The sequence below is a fragment of the Mirounga leonina genome, unplaced genomic scaffold (genome assembly GCF_011800145.1).
Source record: "Mirounga leonina isolate KUSES-001 unplaced genomic scaffold, KU_Mleo_1.0 Mir_150, whole genome shotgun sequence".
Lineage (NCBI taxonomy): Eukaryota > Metazoa > Chordata > Mammalia > Carnivora > Phocidae > Mirounga > Mirounga leonina.
The window spans coordinates 34,871,946-34,889,147 of record NW_023270374.1 but is presented as its reverse complement, the minus strand read 5'-3'; the positions used below and the strand labels follow the sequence as shown (position 1 = coordinate 34,889,147).

General features: G+C 52.1%; 1 protein-coding gene across 3 annotated transcripts; it reads right to left on the bottom strand.

Annotated features, from left to right (window-relative positions):
• Positions 1-3,537: 3,537 nt before the first annotated feature.
• CCN5 (cellular communication network factor 5) lies at positions 3,538-16,884 on the bottom strand. 3 transcript variants are annotated; one of them, XM_035006384.1, is made up of 5 exons: positions 16,477-16,884; positions 16,236-16,328; positions 12,397-12,613; positions 6,559-6,813; positions 3,538-4,570 (listed from the first exon to the last, which is right to left on the bottom strand). In XM_035006384.1, exons 2-5 carry the CDS (start codon positions 16,293-16,295, stop codon positions 4,350-4,352), a joined length of 753 nt encoding a protein of 250 aa, XP_034862275.1. In that variant the 5' UTR covers positions 16,296-16,328; positions 16,477-16,884; the 3' UTR covers positions 3,538-4,349. The 3 variants fall into 3 exon arrangements, with proteins under 3 accessions (XP_034862275.1, XP_034862274.1, XP_034862276.1); XM_035006383.1 differs by having other exon boundaries at positions 16,236-16,342; positions 16,477-16,882; XM_035006385.1 differs by having other exon boundaries at positions 4,479-4,945; positions 16,236-16,342; positions 16,477-16,882.
• Positions 16,885-17,202: the final 318 nt, after the last annotated feature.

The window sequence follows — 17,202 nt, the reverse complement described above, 5'->3', positions numbered from 1 at the left end:
GCAGAGGGAACAGCCAGTGCAAAGGTCCTGAGGTGGGAGCGTGCCGAGCATGTTCAAGAAACAGCCAGGAGGACCATGAGGCCAGAAAAGCATGAGCAAGGGGGTGAGGGCAGAGAGGTGACTGGGGCACAGAGCAGGGCCCTGTGGGTTGTGTGGCCTGGGCTGGCTTGGTGTTCACGGGATCCCTTTGGCACACACTGTAAGAAGCAGGGTGGAAGCCGGGAGAGCAAGAGGAGCCTGCAGGGGTCATCAGGGCAGAGATGGTAGTGGCCCCGGCTGGGGGAGCAGTGGGAGGACAGGGGTGATAAGAGGTTATACACACCAGCATACACACGTACTTGTCTGTGTTTCCGTAACTCAATGGCCAGGGCCATCGGATGATCTACTCCTCTCTGTGCGAGCAACTCTAATTCCCGACCTGAGCTCTTGTCTCTGTCTGTCCATGTCTACCTGACCTATCTTTGATGTCCAGCGGCCTCCTGACACACTGTCCTGGGTGACTACTTCCTCCTCAAACTCAAAACATTGAGGAAACCCCCCCATCTGCCACCTGTAAGGGCTCCTCCACTCTCCCCGGTTTCTGCCGGTGTGGCCCCTCCATTCTGCCATATTCCAGCACAAAGCTCAGGGCTGTGTTGGGTATCTTAGCTTCCCTGTTGCTCACATCAATGTCAGGCCACAGTGATTCTCCCATCCGTTTCCTCTTTCCCACCCCCACCACCTGTCCAGGCTGGCGTGCCTTACCCATGAATGCTACAGTGACTCCCACAAGGGGAGTCTCGTGGCCAAGGGCATGGGCCCTCGAGCAGGACTCTCTGGGTTTAAATCCTGGTTCTGCCAACTGTGAACTCTGTGAACTTGGGCTATTTCCTTAATTTGCCATATCTCAGTTTCTCCGTCTGTGAAATGGACATAATTATACTTCAGATGGTTATTATGAGGGTCAAGTGGGTGATTGGAACAGAGTCTTGTATGTGGTTAGAGCTCAATGAATGTTAACTTTTATTATTTATGCAATAAGTCTTTATTGAGCACTTATTTTAGAGAGACCTGCATTGTACTGAGAGATAGTCTGACCCAGGATAAAGAGCGCAGACCCTAGCAATTCCACTCCTGGATGTTTATCCAACAGAAATGTTCACCAATGTCCAGCAGAAGATGTGGGCTTGAATGTTCACAATACCCTCTTCATAATAGCCCTAGACTGGAAACTACCCATCAAGTATAGAATGGATAAATGAAATGTAGTAAATATTCATACAATAGAATACCATACAGTGTAGAGAACATGCAACAACATGGATATTACAAATACAAATATAACGGGGGGGAGGGGCAGTGCCTGGCTGGCTTAGTCGGTGGAGTGTGCGACTCTTGATCTTGGGGTTGTGAGTTCGAACCCCACGTTGGGTGTAGAGATTACTTAAGAATAAAATCTTTAAAACATATATATAAAAAACAGGGAAAGGCTGGGCCCGGTACCCCTGGGCTATGAATTTCAGTGGGGTTTAGTCTGATTTTCACCTGTGACCTTTGCCCCCAACACCACCTCCTCTTCTTTTTTTTTTTAAAGATTTTATTTATTTGACAGAGAGAGACAGAGCATGAGAAGGAACACAAGCAGGGGGAGTGGGAGAGAGAGAAGCAGACTTCCCGTGGAGCAGGGAGCCTGATGTGGGGCTCCATCCCAGGACTCTGGGATCATGACCTGAGCCGAAGCAGACGCTTAACGACTGAGCCACCCAGGCGCCCGCCCACCTCCTCTTCTTTACAAACAAGAAAATTCCCAGCCTTTGCCTCATATCACTCTCTGACTTGCAAAGAATCCTGGAGGCAGGATAATAATAATAATAGATTATATTTCAAGTAAACACAGAGGAATTATTGACCTAATACTCACAACACCCCTATGTGTTGGGAACTCACTCGACACAGTGATCCTATAGGGTGGGCACTGCTATTTATGCCCATTTTACAGATGAAAAGACTTAAGCACTAAAAGGTCAAGAGTATGATAGCTAAAATTGTTATTTAAACCACATAATACTCAGCAACGCTCTGTGTAGACTACTGGCATTATCCCCATTTTAGAGGAAAGGACACTGAGGCACAAAGAAGTTAGGTACCCTGCCTAAGATCACACTAGGAAACAGCAGAGCAAAGACGGGGCAGGTGGCTGAGCCCACTCTGTGTAGCTCTGTTCACAGCTGCTCGGTAGTGAAGTTGAGGGCCTTGCAGCCAGCTGGCCCGGGGTCCAGCACCACAACCCCAGGACAACTCATTCATTGCTCCAAGTCTCAGTTTACCCATCTCTAAAATGGGAAAATCAGTAGCACTTTCCTTTAGGGGTGTCGCAAGAGCAACATGCAATTGTAGATAAAGCCCCTGGCAGCAAAGACCCCACATGCAGGAATCATTCAATGCAGGTCTGTTGTCTTCATCCTGGCTGTTACTGTTTCTAGAGATATTACGTGAATTTTTCCTGGCAGTGTGTTCAGCGTTTACCCTTGCAGAGCCTGACCCACTGAAACTCTCAGCCTGTGAGAGACCATCAACCCAGGCTTGAGTCAGGTCACCTTGGCGTGGGCTAAATTCACTCCCCAGTTGCAGACCAGCTTTTGGACAGGTCACTTTCCCAAGCAGTCTCCTCCTCTGTGAACTGAAGTTAATTCTATTTTGTGAAGATTAGGTGGCTCGATGCTGCCTGTGATTCGCAATCTGGGGTTTGGGGAGGAGGTGGTACCTGAGCAAAGGCAGCTGTTCCGAGGGGCGGGTCATGCCCATCCTGGGAGCTGGGGTCATCCTTTCCCTGCTCTGCTTTAGACCTCAATGCCCCACACTCCCAGGCTCCCCTGCCTCTCCCCTTCCCAGTGGGGTTGACCAATGGGAAGGCACTACCAGAACCTGGGGGTGGGAGAGAGCAGAAGCCAGGTCTGCCTCCCCAGCTCTATGGGCTTTTTGTTAGGTCTGTAAGGCTGCATCTGCTCCTGCTGGAGGGACCTGCTGTGATTCCATCTTCCGCTGGCTGGTCCCAGCTTCTGGGCTCTCCTTCAAACCCTCCATCCCAACAGCTGGTACCAAGTGAAAGAAGCCATTCATAGAAGAATACCTACTGCATGAGTCTATTGATGTGAGGTTTGAGAACTGGCTATCCATCCTCTTTGGTGGTAAAACTCAGAAGAGGGGTGCCTTCAGGGGCGGAGGGGGCGTCCAGGAAGGGGCCAATGGAAACTTCCTGAGATTCTGGAAATGTTTTGTATCTTGATGGATTACACAGGTGTTCACGTTTGCAGAGACTTGGTAAACCGTATGTTAAGACCTGTGTGCTTCACTGTGTGTAAACCGTGCCTCAATCAAATTAGTTTAATAAGAAGAAATCCCTGTTTAAATACTGAGAGTGTTCTCCAATTTCCTGGTTGGAGTCTGATGAAAACACAATTTTTATTTTTAAACATAACATGTAGATCACAGAGGAGGATGGAAAGTTTTTATGTGGGTTTAAAAAAAACAAAACAATAAGACATGAGACTCCAGACGGAATTTCACGCTTGGGTTGATTTATTTCAGGCCATGTTCCCCAGTCCCCAGGGGCTATCCTTCATTCTCCCCTACTTTTCTCTGGTCTTAAATGTTGCAAAGCACCAACCTATATATAAAGAGTCTAGCTCAGCGCCTGGCACATTGCAGGTGCCTGAGAAAGGTTCATTCTTAATAATACAAGTTAGGTTTAAGGGATCACTCTCAGGCCTGCTTTCTGACTTTCTTCAAGACAGTGTGATTTCACCTTGTGATTTTCACAAAGCACACAGCCTCTGAATTCTGCCCTGGATGGGGCAGGCTTTCTCAGACAGCATAAGCCGGACCTACAAGCTCTTGCACAGGCATGTATTTGGGGACGTTTTTATGTCACTCCAGGAAAGGAAGCAGGAAATTCAGAATATCTGCGTGCCCCTTTTCACCACACCCCTGGAAAAATAGCCAGTCCAGCCCAGCACCTGCCTCGACCTAATGATTAAGGGACAGCTGGTTGCCCTATCTGCTGGAAAGCTTGCCTATGCACATGTTTGATAAAGGCTGTGTGGAGGCTGGGAATGGACCAGAAGACTCAGGAAACCTTGGCCGGCCTAGGCTGTGAGGTAGAGGAAGGGGGACTGGGGCAGACATCCCGGCTCTATCTCAGGGTCCAGGTGGACCAGATGACTTGTGAACATTCTTGTCCTCCGGGGCCTGGATGTCGTTGCCCCAGCCAAGGGGGCGGGGAGGGGCCATCTGCCTTCTGCTCAGGGCCCAAGCACTGGCTTGCCTGCTGGGGAGGGCGGGCACGGAACCTCCAGATTCCCAGGCCTGCTCTAAAAGGCACTGTTCCATGGGCCGCGGCCCCTGGCAGGTGGACAGGGCCCAGGCAGGCACAGGCGGCGCTGGGTCTCCAGTCGGCAGAGGCGGTTCTGGTTGGACACCCGAGTGGCCACGCCCAGCCCACAGGTGGTTGAGCAGGGGCCCCAGGCCGTGCTCCACTCTGGGCAAGGGGCACCAGGGGGTGGGGGAGCGACAAGGCCAGAAAACCGGGGTCCTGGGGGGGGAGAAAGAGAGGTCAGCACTGTGAGATCAGGGCTTGGCAGCCAAGTCAACCCAGCTGCTGGCAGTGCCATCTTGGTCATGTTGCGTAACCTCTCTGGACCTCAGTTTCTTCCTATGTAAGCTTTCTAATGGGCGATTGTTAGGGCTGAATAAAATAATAGAGGGGGCATGCTTAGCACTGTGCTGTAAGCACCTCGTTTGTGTCGGTTACTAGGCAACTAGGATGGTGCTGGCCGTGATGGTCCCCCAGTAGGTGGCGGCTTTCTCATTGCTGCACCCCATGGCATCTTCCAGGAAGGAGGCTGTGGCCTGTGTATAGAGGTGCTGGCACCCGGTGGCAAAGCTGCCAGAGTTTCTGAGGCTGTACCTGGAACAAGATGGGGGGTTCAGCACCAGCTAGCTTCTCCTCCTCCTGACATCTCATTCTGCTCTCTTACTATTGTGGTGTCTTTTCTTCTGGTCCTTATTAACCAAATGGTTCTCAACTGGGGGCGACTTTGCCCTCCCGCAGGGACATTTGGTAATGTCCAGAGACATCTTGGTGGTCACGACGGGGAGTGGGGCTACTGGAGTCCAGCAGGGATACTGCTCAACACCCTACAGTGCACAGGGCAGCTCCCATACGAGAGCATCACCCAGCCCGAGTGTCACTGGTGCCGAGGTTGAGAAAGCCTGCGTGATATGCTCCTGTGTGCAGGCTGTCTGCACACACACACGGACACACATGATGGAGATCAGACTCGCATCTACAGTGTCCTATCCCGCTTTTTTATACGTAAGATGAACTCACTGGCATTCTCCTATGTATTTAAGTGGATGTGTCCCATTCCATCGTAGGGATAATGACAGCCACCATGGATAGAGTGCTGAGTGCGAGGCACTGCCGTAACCGCTTTCCTTGGATTTACTCATCCAGTCCTCACAACAACTCTGCAAGGTGGACGCCCTTACTCTCATCTCACAGTTGGAGGAACTGAGGCACAGAGAAGTTAAGCAACTTTCTCAGAGTCACACAGCTAGGAAATAGCAAAGCTGGGCTTAGAACCCTGGGCAGACTCCATGCTGAACCCACCATGCTCTACTCTCAGGTGGCACTGTCATCCATGGCCCAATGCCTTCTTTTCAGATGCCTTTCTTTAAAAAGACCATGTTCCTATAATTATAATAACCAGTGATGTAACCATAACAAATTCTCTAAAACTAAAGAATTTATAGCAAGAGGTAACTATCTTTCCTCCACCTCTGCCCACCCCTAAACCCACATCTCAGAGGCAACCCCCTCGCCTGGTTCTTCTTTGGATAAGCCCAAATAACTACATATTAATAATATTATGTAATATTAAATGATATAAATGTATTACTAATACATATCAATATATTATAAATACAATAATAGTATATGTCACAATAGTATACCTCTGCTATGAAATGTGAGCATTTGATTCAAGTATCCTAGCCCTCCTTTCCCTTCCCCGCTCTGCTACCAATTTTTATTTTTATTTTTTTATTATTATTTTTTTAAAGATTTTATTTATTTGAGAGAGAGAGAATGAGAGACAGAGAGCATGAGAGGCAGGAGGGTCAGAGGGAGAAGCAGACTCCCGGCCGAGCAGGGAGCCCGATGCGGGACTCGATCCTGGGACTCCAGGGTCATGACCTGGGCCGAAGGCAGTCGCTTAACCGACTGAGCCACCCAGGCGTCCCTCTGCTACCAATTTTTAGTTTCTATTTTTTATGATTTAAAAATATTTACTTGTTTTGTCAGTTTTAAAGAGGTCTTGTGACGCCCCACTCGGCTTTCCTAGTCTCCTCAGCCGCCAGCCCCTCCCAGCTGCGGTCAGGGAAACCTGTGCTTTGACAGGTCCCCGGCTCCGGAGAAGCCCCGCCCCCGCCCCGCCCCCGCCCCGCCCCCGCCCCCAGGGGCTGTGACAGGTCCCGGCTCCTGAGAAGCCCCGCCCCTGCCCCGCCCCCTGCACGCACCTTGGGCTGGGAGGGGCTGGACCCCCAGCTCCCCTCGCTGGTCGCACAGCCACTCAGGGCAGCACTTGCCAGGGACCTCAACCCTCCTGGGGTGCGGGCAGTCCCAGCTGGGCAGCCGAACGTCCTCAGTGCACAGGGGCACACAGGTGAAGCCGCCGTCCTGACAGTGGCAGAGAATCCTGCAGTGGGGCTGGAAGGTCTCCCCATCCCGGTACAGGCGGCCGTTCACCTTGCAGCTCCCATCATCCTCTCCCCCTGCAGAGGAGAAACCGGACCCCCATCCTTGACCCCCAACTTTTCCCTGGGCAAGACCGTGTCAGCCACATCCTCCACCCGGTCTCCCTGCAGAGCCTGCCCTGATCCCGCTGGGGACTAGGGCCCCTAAGCGTCTGCGCACTGCCGGGGGGCTCCAGCCGGTCCCCACTGCCGACCTGCCTGGGCGCCCGCGGGAAGACAGCGTGGCATACCGCATCCTGGCACAGGGGCTGTGGGGACACGGGCCTACATGGAGCCCCCGCTCTGCTCTTTATTAGCTATGCAGTTTGGTCAAGCGACTTCACTTCTTCTTGCCTCAGTTTCCTTATCTGCAAAATAGGTTTTATAACTGGCACTTATTTCACAGGATTGTGGTAGAGACTAGATGAAATGATGTATGTAATGAATCCAACATAAAAGAGACCTTCAATAGATCCCAGCTGCTCTGTTGTTACTATTAATATAATTAATTACTATATATTAATAATATATAACTTCTATACACACCGAAAGTTCATGCAACACACTTTCATTGTGCATCTGCTATGTTGTGGTCATCACTGTCAGGCCTGGGCTTAACTTGCTGGCTTTGTGACTTTGGATAAGTTGCTTAACTTCTCTGAGTTGCCTTAACAATAGCGTTGATGAGAACAGCTGGGTACCTTCAGGTACAGTTGATAAGTCCGTTACATTTAGCCCCGTGCTAGGCATAGAGTAGGTGCTCAAGAAACACTCTTCAAACGAAGCCCTTAAGATACGGGTGTTATTCTCACTTCCTCCACTGGACAAGCACTCCTTGAGGGCTGGGGCTGAGAGTGTTCAGGATGGCACCCTCCCCCATTACGCTCCCCCTCCCCCCGTGCTGGCCCAGAGCATGGATGGACACACAGACCCTCAGGAAATACCCTTTGAAAGAATGCCTCGTGCAAGGCCCAGCACAGAAGAGACATTGATGAAAGAGGTTCTGATTTCTTATAGTTCCAGAGATACGTAGGGTGCCCCTCCAGGGTGCCGACCGCTCAGCTCCTAGACAGGACTAAGACACAGTCCTTGTCTTGAGAGACAGAGGGCCAGGCAGGGGACAGATGTGGAAGTCACCGTCTGCAACACAGAAATGAAAAGCCGTGGAGAGGCCCGGGTGAGTCGCCCGGGGAAGGGCAGAGCAAGGAGGACCTCTTTCGGAGGTCCTAGAGACGGGGAGGGGTGGGGGACGGGCAGTTCAGTTGGGTCTGGAAAGATTTGCCTGAAGGCGGGTTTTCCCAGGTCTTCAGAGAAAAACCTCCAACAGGCCCATACCCATGCAGAAATTTGGGACCCGCACAGATGTGGGCGCCAGCCCCTGTTCCCACTTGCTAACTGTGGGGCCTGGGGGCAGGTCACTGCACCTCTCTGAGCCACCGGACCTGGCTCCCAGGGCCACTGGGGGATTAAAGGAACTAGTGTTAAAGCATTTCTCTGCAAGCCTGGAGCATAGCAGATGCTCTGTGAGCTGGAGTGGGGGATGCTTGTTCCTCGGGGGAGGACAGAACCAGAGCCAGCCCTCTCCCTGCTCCTTCCAGGCCACAGCCCTCTGATGCCAAATCCCTGACCTTTGGCCTGGATCATGTGGCCCCTGGTTTCCTGGAAACTAGGGGCAGCTGCACCTTAATCCTGAGGGGTCTCCCAGCAGACTCCTGGGGCCACAGCCCTGGGGCTTCCTGGTCTCCGGGAGGGCCTGGTAAACAGAGGGATTGTTTCGGAGGAAAGTCCGCTGGAGGGGTGATAATTTTAGCAAGGTTTCCTGGCTCCTCTCCTGGTCCTCTAGCTCAGGGCTGGCTAGGGGTGGGGCTGATGATCCCTGGGCGGCCATCCCCACTCCTGCCCTGGGGTCTGTGTGCACCTTTGTGCTTGGTCCCAAACACCAGGAGGCGCCTCCAAACATACTCACTCTTCAATCCGCCACCCCCTCTCCCCCGCCAACCATATACACATATAGTTGCCAAAATCCTACTTCCTCTTCCATGTCCTTCCAATGCCCCCTTTCCAGCAACCTCCCTCAAATAACTTCAGAGCCCAGTCTAGTCATCTGGTGATCTCTGCGTCCCTCTTTCCCTCCGAGAGTCCCTTGTAGAAGGAACAACAGAGGATTTTTTTTTCCACCTTTAGCCACTTGCACACTGTGTGAACTTAGGCAGGTGATTTCACCCCTCTGAACCCCTGTTCCTGCATCTGCAAATCAGTTTAATAATAGGATCTACCTCATTATTAAGGGTAAAAAGAAATCACGTGTGTAAAGGGCGTGCCCACAGGACACGCTCCCTGAATGGTACCTGTTACTGCTAGGCTCTCCAGAGCTCTTACTATCATTCATTCAGTCAGTCTTTATTTATTGGGGGCCTACTATGTGCCAGGCACTGTTCTAGGGACTCATGATAGATACAGCAATGACTAAAACAGGCAAAAATCCTGCCCTCATTGGAACTTTCGCTCTAGTGGAAATAAACACTATAAACAAGTAAAATTTATGATGTCCGATGGTGATTAGAGCTAGAAAAATAATGGAGGGCAGGGTTCAAGAGAGGGATGTTGAATATGGTGATCAGAGAAGGCCGCCCCGAGAAGGTGATTTTTGAGAAAGATGAGAAGGAGATGCAGAGCTTGCCATGCAGATATCTGGCGGGAAAGAACACTGGTAGAGCAAACAGCCAGAGCAAAGGCCCTGAGGTGGGAGCCCCCTTGGGTATTTAAGGCACAAAATAGGCCAGCATGGCGGGCGCCTGGGTGGCTCAGTTGGTTAAGCGACTGCCTTCGGCTCAGGTCATGATCCCGGAGTCCCGGGATCGAGTCCCGTGTCGGGCTCCCTGCTCAGCGAGGAGCCTGCTTCTCCCTCTGACCCTCCCCCCTCTCATGTGCTCTCTCTCTCTCATTCTCTCTGTCTCAAATAAATAAATAAAATCTTTAAAAAAAAAAAAAAAATAGGCCAGCATGGCTGAAGCAGAGAGCAGGAGGGAGAGAGGGAGTTAAGCAGGGTCAGAGAGAAAACAGGAGCAGGACCCTGCAGGGCCTTGTAGCCATTGAGAGGACTGGCCTTTACTCGGAGGCGGTGGGAAGCTGCTGGAGGCCTTGAGGAGGAGGAGGGATGTGATCTGATGTATGTATTGAAAGGGCCCCTGTCGCTGCTGTGTTGGGAACAGAGCAGGGGGCAAAGGACAGAAGTGGGAAGACTGTTATGGGGCTGCTGCAACATCTAGTGTGTGATGAGAAGGCTCAGACCAGGCTGGTAGCAGCGGATGGACTGAGGAGGGACGAGAATTTCAGGTTCTAGAATATTGTGAAGACTTCGCTGGTGGGCAGTATTGGGGTATGCAAAACAAGAGATGTCAAGAATGACTGTGGTTTTGAACTCAAGCCACAGGGAGGGTGGAGATGCGCTTGGCTGAGCTGGGGAGGCTGCACGCTCGGGGTGTGGGGGTTCAGGAGCTTATGGAGGACACACACACAGCTTGGAGTGCACTGTCAGAGGTCCACCCAATTAGGAATTGAGAGGAGAGTTTTGGGCAGCATATTCCCTCCAGAGCTAAGACCTAGACTCCGCCTCTGTGAGGTCTCACCTGTGGGGTTCACCAGCCTCCAGATCTGGCTCGTGAGCACCCACTATGTTGCATGACCTGGGCTGGGAGTTGTAGGAAAAAGCAAAGACCAGGTACATTTTTGACCTCCAGCTGTCTGAAGTCTGAATCAAGATGGAATAAGAAAAGCCCCCTAATAAACTTAGTGACAGTAACAGCCAATATGAACTCATCATATGCTGAGTGTCAGGCAGTAGAGTGATGGAAATGAAGATTGTGGAGCCAGCTCCCTCAGTTCAAATCCCAGCTCAGCCACTTATGAGCTGTGTGACCTTGGGCAAATTGCCTAACCTCTCTGTGCCTCCTTTTTTTTTTTCCATTTATAAAATACGGATGACATTAGTACCAACCTCATATGGTTGTTGTGAGATTAAATGAGGTGATATTTGTGAGTGCCTGGCACATGGTTAAGTGCTATGCAAGTGTTCAATAAATAAAGTTCAGCCAAATGCTTTGTCTGTGTCCTGGCTCGTTGAAACAACAGCCTGGGAAGATAAGAGTTACTTATCTCATTTTTTCCCTAGATACTTTTTTTTTTTTTTTTAGATTTTTATTTATTTATTTGACAGAGATAGAGAGCACAAGTAGGCAGAGAGGCAGGCAGAGGGAGAGGGAGAAGCAGACTCCACTGAGCAGGGAGCCTGACTCGGGGCTCGATCCCAGGACCCCGGGATCATGACCTGAGCCGAAGGCAGACGCTTAACCCACTGAGCCACCCAGGCGCCCCTCCCTAGATACATTTTTATTAGCAATCATCTATGAGTTTATAAAACAAATCACTATTTTCTCATGATTACACTCCCCTGATTTAAAAAAAAAAGCATTTAACAAGGATTTAGTATTGATAACTTTATGTCTATTAGTTTTGTTGGTTTTTTTTTAACCTTGTTTTTTGCTATAAGTGGACTCATTATCAGTGATTCATGAGCCCTTATCTCTCTTGTTCTTTTTTTAAAGTGATACATGCAAATAGATGAAAGACGTAGATTGCTCTACAAGACTTATTAAAAAAAAAAAAAAAAAGAACACCCTCGCGTTTTTGTGTTTCTCTAAAGTAGTGGTTCTCTGTTGGAGATGATTTTGTTTCCCAGGGGACATTCGTCTAAGACAGATTGTCACGACTCGTGGGTGAGGGACATGCTAGTGCCATCCAGTGAGTAGAGGCCAGGGATGCTGCTGAAGGTCCTACCAAGTACAGGACAGTCCGCCCTCCCCAGTAAAGAATGATACCAAAGAATTATCTGGCCCAAAAAGCAGAGTTGAGAAACTCTGATCTAAAGCATCAGAGGGCACCAAGGCTTGGAATGGGGGGAGATGTAACACGATCAAGGTCACTAGTAAATGACAAACTCAGGATCCAAACTCTGGTCCAAGGGCTCCCAATCCAGGAGGAAGACAGAACGAAATGTTGCTTCAGAACCTGTGTGGCCTGGTCCCAAGCTGTGTAACAGTAATCATGCCAGTTAATATTACCGAGCCTCAGTTGGCTCATCTCTGAGTCTGAAAGGACTTAGAGGATCCTTGTGAGGATTATGTGATTTATGCAAGGATCATGTGGTAAGTTTCAGCATACTGCCTGAGACCGATTACTCTATGCCCTCCCTAAATAAACGGTTGCACTTCTATTTTCTCCGAAGTGTTGTGAAGGTCCTGAGAAAGGATAGTGATTCCTGGTTTGAGGAATCTGGGAGGTCTTCTCAGGGGAGAAGTGTTTGAGCTTGGCTTTGATAGTTGGTTGTAATTTGGACAGGTAGGAGTGGGGCGGTGCCGTTCAGGTGGGGGGCATAGTCGGAGCAAAGACAAGAGGGGAGGAGCAGAGGGAGGGCCTCGGGAAACGTGCGTCACCAGATTTGGCTGGAATGGATGGTGTACCTACAGTGAGGAGGTAGAGAGAGAAGAGCTTCTCTTTGACTCAGGACCCCTCAGCCTTGACCCTCGCAAACACACCCACCATCGGTCCCGCAAACCTGCTTACAGAGGCACACGGCCCCTCGGCCACCAGGGCCCGCCCTGGGCTGGCAGACCAGGCCCTGGCTGGGGTCGCAGACGTGGAGATGGTCGCAGGGCTCCCCCAGCTGCCGTGCGCACACCTGACAGCAGCTGCAGCCGTCCAACACCAGGGGCACCCCCAGTGGGCATCGGGGTGGTGGCCAGGGGCAGGCACACGGCGTCGGGCACAGCTGGGCACACACCTGCAGAGACAGAGCATGTCACTCGGTCATTCCAGGTGGGCAGTGAGGGGTCCATGCTTCGGCCCCTGGGTCACACAGATCTGGCCTTGGACCCTTGTGGTCATGAGCAAGGACTTTGGCCTACAGGTGCAGTCCTGACTCTGCTCTTTATTAGCTGAGTGACCTTGGGCAAGTTACTTAAGCTCTCCAAGCCTCAGTTTCTTCATCTGTGAAAAGGGGGCATTAGTAATATTTAACTCGGAGGATTGTTTTCAAGAGTACGTAAAATGATGCATGTTAAACCCTGAGCACACAGCCCGGCATGCAGTAGATGCTCTGTGCATTTAGCTGTGATGATCACCATCGGGAATTACAAGGAATGACTTAGATCCTGCCCTCTAGAAGCTTACAGAAAGGCAAAAGCAACAAAACAAAGGATTACAATGGCAAGGTACTGTACATTTTCTAGAATGTAGACTGCGAATATTTATCTTGACAGCTGAATAAATCAAACAATATCATAGATGCTTTTGATCTTTGGAACAATACAGAATATGTTTCAGGATACGTATCAAATCAGCCTGGAAACTTGGTAAAATACTAATTCCCAGGCCTCCCCTGGGACTTACCAAATAGAACTTCCAGAGACAGGGCCCTGGAATCTTTTTTTTTATTGGGCTATCCAGGGGCTTCTGATGCATAGCTAGGATTTTGGCACCTCTGCTCCAGTTCTAACCCCCATGCCCCTGCCAGGGAGAGATGGGGGAAACTGAGCTCCAGAGAGAGAACGGGTCTTGCCAAAAGTCACAGCGTGTTAGCTGCAGAGCTGGGAGCCCGCTTCCTCCTCAAGGATCCTGTAATAGGGAAAAGCCTGAGCCAGGGACCCACCCCCCCAGCGACAGGGTCAAGGTATTGACCCAAGTGTCCTGGTTGTTCCTCCGCACTCAGGACAGAGAAACAAGCAAACCAGAAACCAGATGCCATGGTCTCCCCATATGTCCATCTGAAGGTGGGGACCCAGAGGCAGGCATAATTCAAGATAGCCCGGTAGCTTCCAGTAGGCCCCTTGGTGAGGGACCAATCTTCAGTTCAGTAGGGTCCTTGGAGGACCAGAGGGTTTTAGCTGGAGGATGGAAGACTTACAGTTTACAAAAATGGAATGAATCACCTCCTAACTTCTGTGTGGCCCCAAAGCAGGCAATGACCCCTTTGCCCTAGTGCCTACTTTGTCCCGCCCCGAGGACCCCCCAGTCCTGCAAATCTGCGTTCAGTGGCCTGCAGCTTGCACCCTGGCCACCAGAGGCCACCCCACACTGGTCAACCAGCCCTGGTTGGGGGGGAAGGGGGGCTCCAGGCTGGGAGGTAGTGAGGCAGGTGGGCAGCTCTGTGCCCAGGGCCTCACAGGGGAGCGAGTCGCCATCTCTGCAGGAATTCCAAGCCGGGGACTGGGTGATACCAAAGAGATTCTAGAGATAATGGCCTAGCCTTGCCCCTCAAAGCCTGGTCCAGACAGCAGCATCAGCCTCACCTGGAAGTCTGAAGCAGCATCCAGGGCCCCTCTTTATGAATCCGATGCTCAGTGTGATACGTCTGGAAATGATTCTCATGGAATCGGCCTGAGGAGTAATCAGCTGGACTTTGGGGTTCCCTTGCAAATCAGAGGTTGGGCTCCCTTGGTTGGTGAGAAGTGGGGACCCTGACCAGAATTGGCTCTCGGGTCCCTTCCACCCGAAAGTAGGGGTGCCGGGCCACAGGCCTTCTGCTTTGTACCAGGTTTCCCACCCTGGGCTCTCTACGGGGTGAGCTCAGCCGGGGCCGGATGTGTGCATCCTGACACCTGGGAGGGGCCACTAATAATATCAATGATTGCAGCTAGCATTGGCCACGGGCCAGCCGTGAGCTGTAATGTGCTAATTCAACTCTGCAAGATGAGGTACCAGCTTTGTGCCCACTGGAAAGACCAGGAAACAGAAGCTCAAAACAGTGTGGGGACAAGGCTGGACTCCCTGGATCTCCAGGCCCTTCCTAACCCGCCCCGCCTCCCCGACACATGCGGTTTCCCCAGACCCTTGCTGCAGTCACCAGGGGGTCGAGTCCTGGATGTGGAATATTCTAGAGAAGAGTTGAAATCCAAGTTGTACCACTGATGGGCTGTGTGACCTTCAACATGCCATTCAACTACTTCATGGGGAGGGAGCTGTTTCCTTCTCAGTAAGAGGGGGTGGAGAGCACCTATCTTGAAATGGTGACAGGGATTAAATGAGGTCATGGCTAGCTCTTAGTCACAGTGACTTTTCTGTTTCCAGGTCTCTGCCACCTGGCCCTGTTCACAGGCCTGAGCCCAGGAGCCCACAGGCTGCTGGAAGACTTAGAATTCTCTCCCTGAGGATGGTTGTGGCTTTCCATGTTGGTGATGACTAAGTCCTTGACTCTGCATAGGATGCTGCCTGGCTCCCGGGGACAGGGAAGAAGGGAGGGGTGGACAGTGAGTCCCGGACGGCTTCCTTTTGGTCTTTCATTTAAGCCTGGGCCCAGAACCCCAAGTCCCCCATTCCAACTACCCAAGCCACCCACCCGGGCATCATGTTTTGCACAGCCCCTTCGGGAGAAGAAACAGTGGGATTGGGATGCCAGCAGGGTTCGCAGCCTTGCCCCCACTCCTGCTCAGGACCCAGGAGAGAAAGGCTCCTGCCGTGCTCCTCAAAGAAGCATGAACGTACAGTGAGATCATGGCTTGTGGTGGGGCTGATCTCCATGGCATCGGGAACTCAGCATTTGCTGACGGGGCTCAGCAGCTGTGGCCTTGGTCCAGGTAGGGGAAGAGGCACAGGGAGCAGGAGAAGCACAAATGGAAGTGCGCCTTCCCCACCCCACACACACCCAAGCCTATCCCTGGCTCCACCGCCTCTATTAGTCTGATGTTTCTTTGCTGTTTCTTTGCTGTGTGATTTTAGGCAAGTTGCTTGCCCTCTCTGAGCCTTGCTTGCCCGAAAACAGGGGATAATTCCTTATGAGGTTTTTGGATATGTTAGGCAAGGTAGGTATTTCACAAACCTTTTGAAAAATGTTCCATAAGAGGAGATCATTATTCCATGAGGTGTCTCCCCGTCCCCCTTCAGCCCGGGTCTGCAGGTCACTCACGGCCACCAGCATTAATGCCCTTGTGGTGAGAACTTTCCCATCAGTTAGACGCCAACATCCATTCAAATCCTGGCTCAGTTAGGCAAAGCAGGTTTTATGTTGCGTCTCCCCCTTTATAATGAGGACACCCCCTTCAGCTCTGTAGAAGGGCTCTGGGGACCGCGAATAGTCACGGCCCTCTTCTTTGGAACACCTGCCACGTTCCAGGTCCTGTGCGGAGCACTTCTGATGAATTGCCATCAGTGATCTTCACCAAGGCCTCATGATCATTATGGTCGTTTAGCTGGGGAAGCAGCTGAGGCTCAGAGAGAAGGGACTCGCCTGAGGTAACACAGCCGAGCTGGCCAGAGGCGAATGTCTGGGCACCGGGGAGGGAAGCTGGGCTGTGCCCAACACCGGGGACCTGCAGGAGTTCTTCCAGGGGATCCTTGCAGTGATTTCACACCTCCCCCACCACACCGAGGAAGTCGGCCAGGCGTTTTGGGGCCCGGGGCCCCCTTACCTTTGAGAGGAGGCAGAGGAGGGAGAAGGCCAGAAGGTGGGTCTGTGGCACGTCTCTCATGTCCCTGTGTCCTCCACGGAGCCAGCTTTGAGCCTGGGAGGCAGGACCTGTAAGTGTTTATGTTCCGGCAGCTGTGAGGTCACTCTCAGGCACGCGCATGCACACACACACACACACACTCTGGTCTCTGCATTCCCCCTCGTCTCCCCATCCTCATGCTCCCACTGATGAGCCCATTTACCTGAAGATGAGACCGTGGAGGCCACCAAGGGGGGACCTGCCAGTGTGAGTGTGAGTTTGTGCGTGTGTGTGCGCGTGTGAAAGCCAGAGCCAGAGCCAGTGCCAAGAGCCTGTGACAGGCTGGCGGGGGCCTCTCTTGCTCCTCCCAGCCCCAGGGGGCCTTCCAAGCTGCGCCTGTGGCCGTTGCAGCCCTGCCCCAGACCCCCGCCCAAGGCCCGGGGCGCTGTGCCCCCAGCAAGAGCTCCGCAGGCACCCTCTTTGCAGCGCTGACCCAAGTCCTCCGAAGCCCCGTGGCCCGGACTCTGGGCAGTTTCGGCTGGGCCTGTGGTTTCTGGCAGCAAGATTGGCAGCCACCCAGAGGCGGGTGTGACCCACAGCAGAATTTCCCCGGGGCGGCCTGTTTGCTTTTGGCACCAAGGGGCCTCCCTCCGGCCTGCTTCCCTGGGCTCTGGAAGGTGGCCCACGGTGGATGAGCCCATGCAGGTTGGACCTACTATGTGCTGGCACTTGCCGGGCCCAGCCAGATGATCTGGAAGAACCAAATCCATTTCGTTTAATTTGGCCATCTCTGAGGCCCCCTCTGTAAGAGCTGGAGATACAACAGTGACCTTGGGACAAAGCCCAGAGTGGGAGATGGCAGTGGGGAAACAGGTGGAATTCCTGGGCATACTGGGGTGGGGTCCTTGTTCAGACGGAAGGTGAGGGACAGCTTTCTGGAGGAGGTGTC

Excerpts from the sequence above, each read along its gene's own strand:
- CCN5 (XM_035006384.1), bottom strand. The coding sequence starts at position 16,295 with ATGAGAGACGTGCCACAGACCCACCTTCTGGCCTTCTCCCTCCTCTGC. Across the intron at positions 12,614-16,235 it reads TCCTCTGCCTCCTCTCAAAG|GTGTGTGCCCAGCTGTGCCC; the intron begins GTAAGGGGGCCC and ends CTGTCTCTGCAG. Across the intron at positions 6,814-12,396 it reads CCGAGGGGCCGTGTGCCTCT|GGGGAGAGGATGATGGGAGC; the intron begins GTAAGCAGGTTT and ends TCTCCTCTGCAG.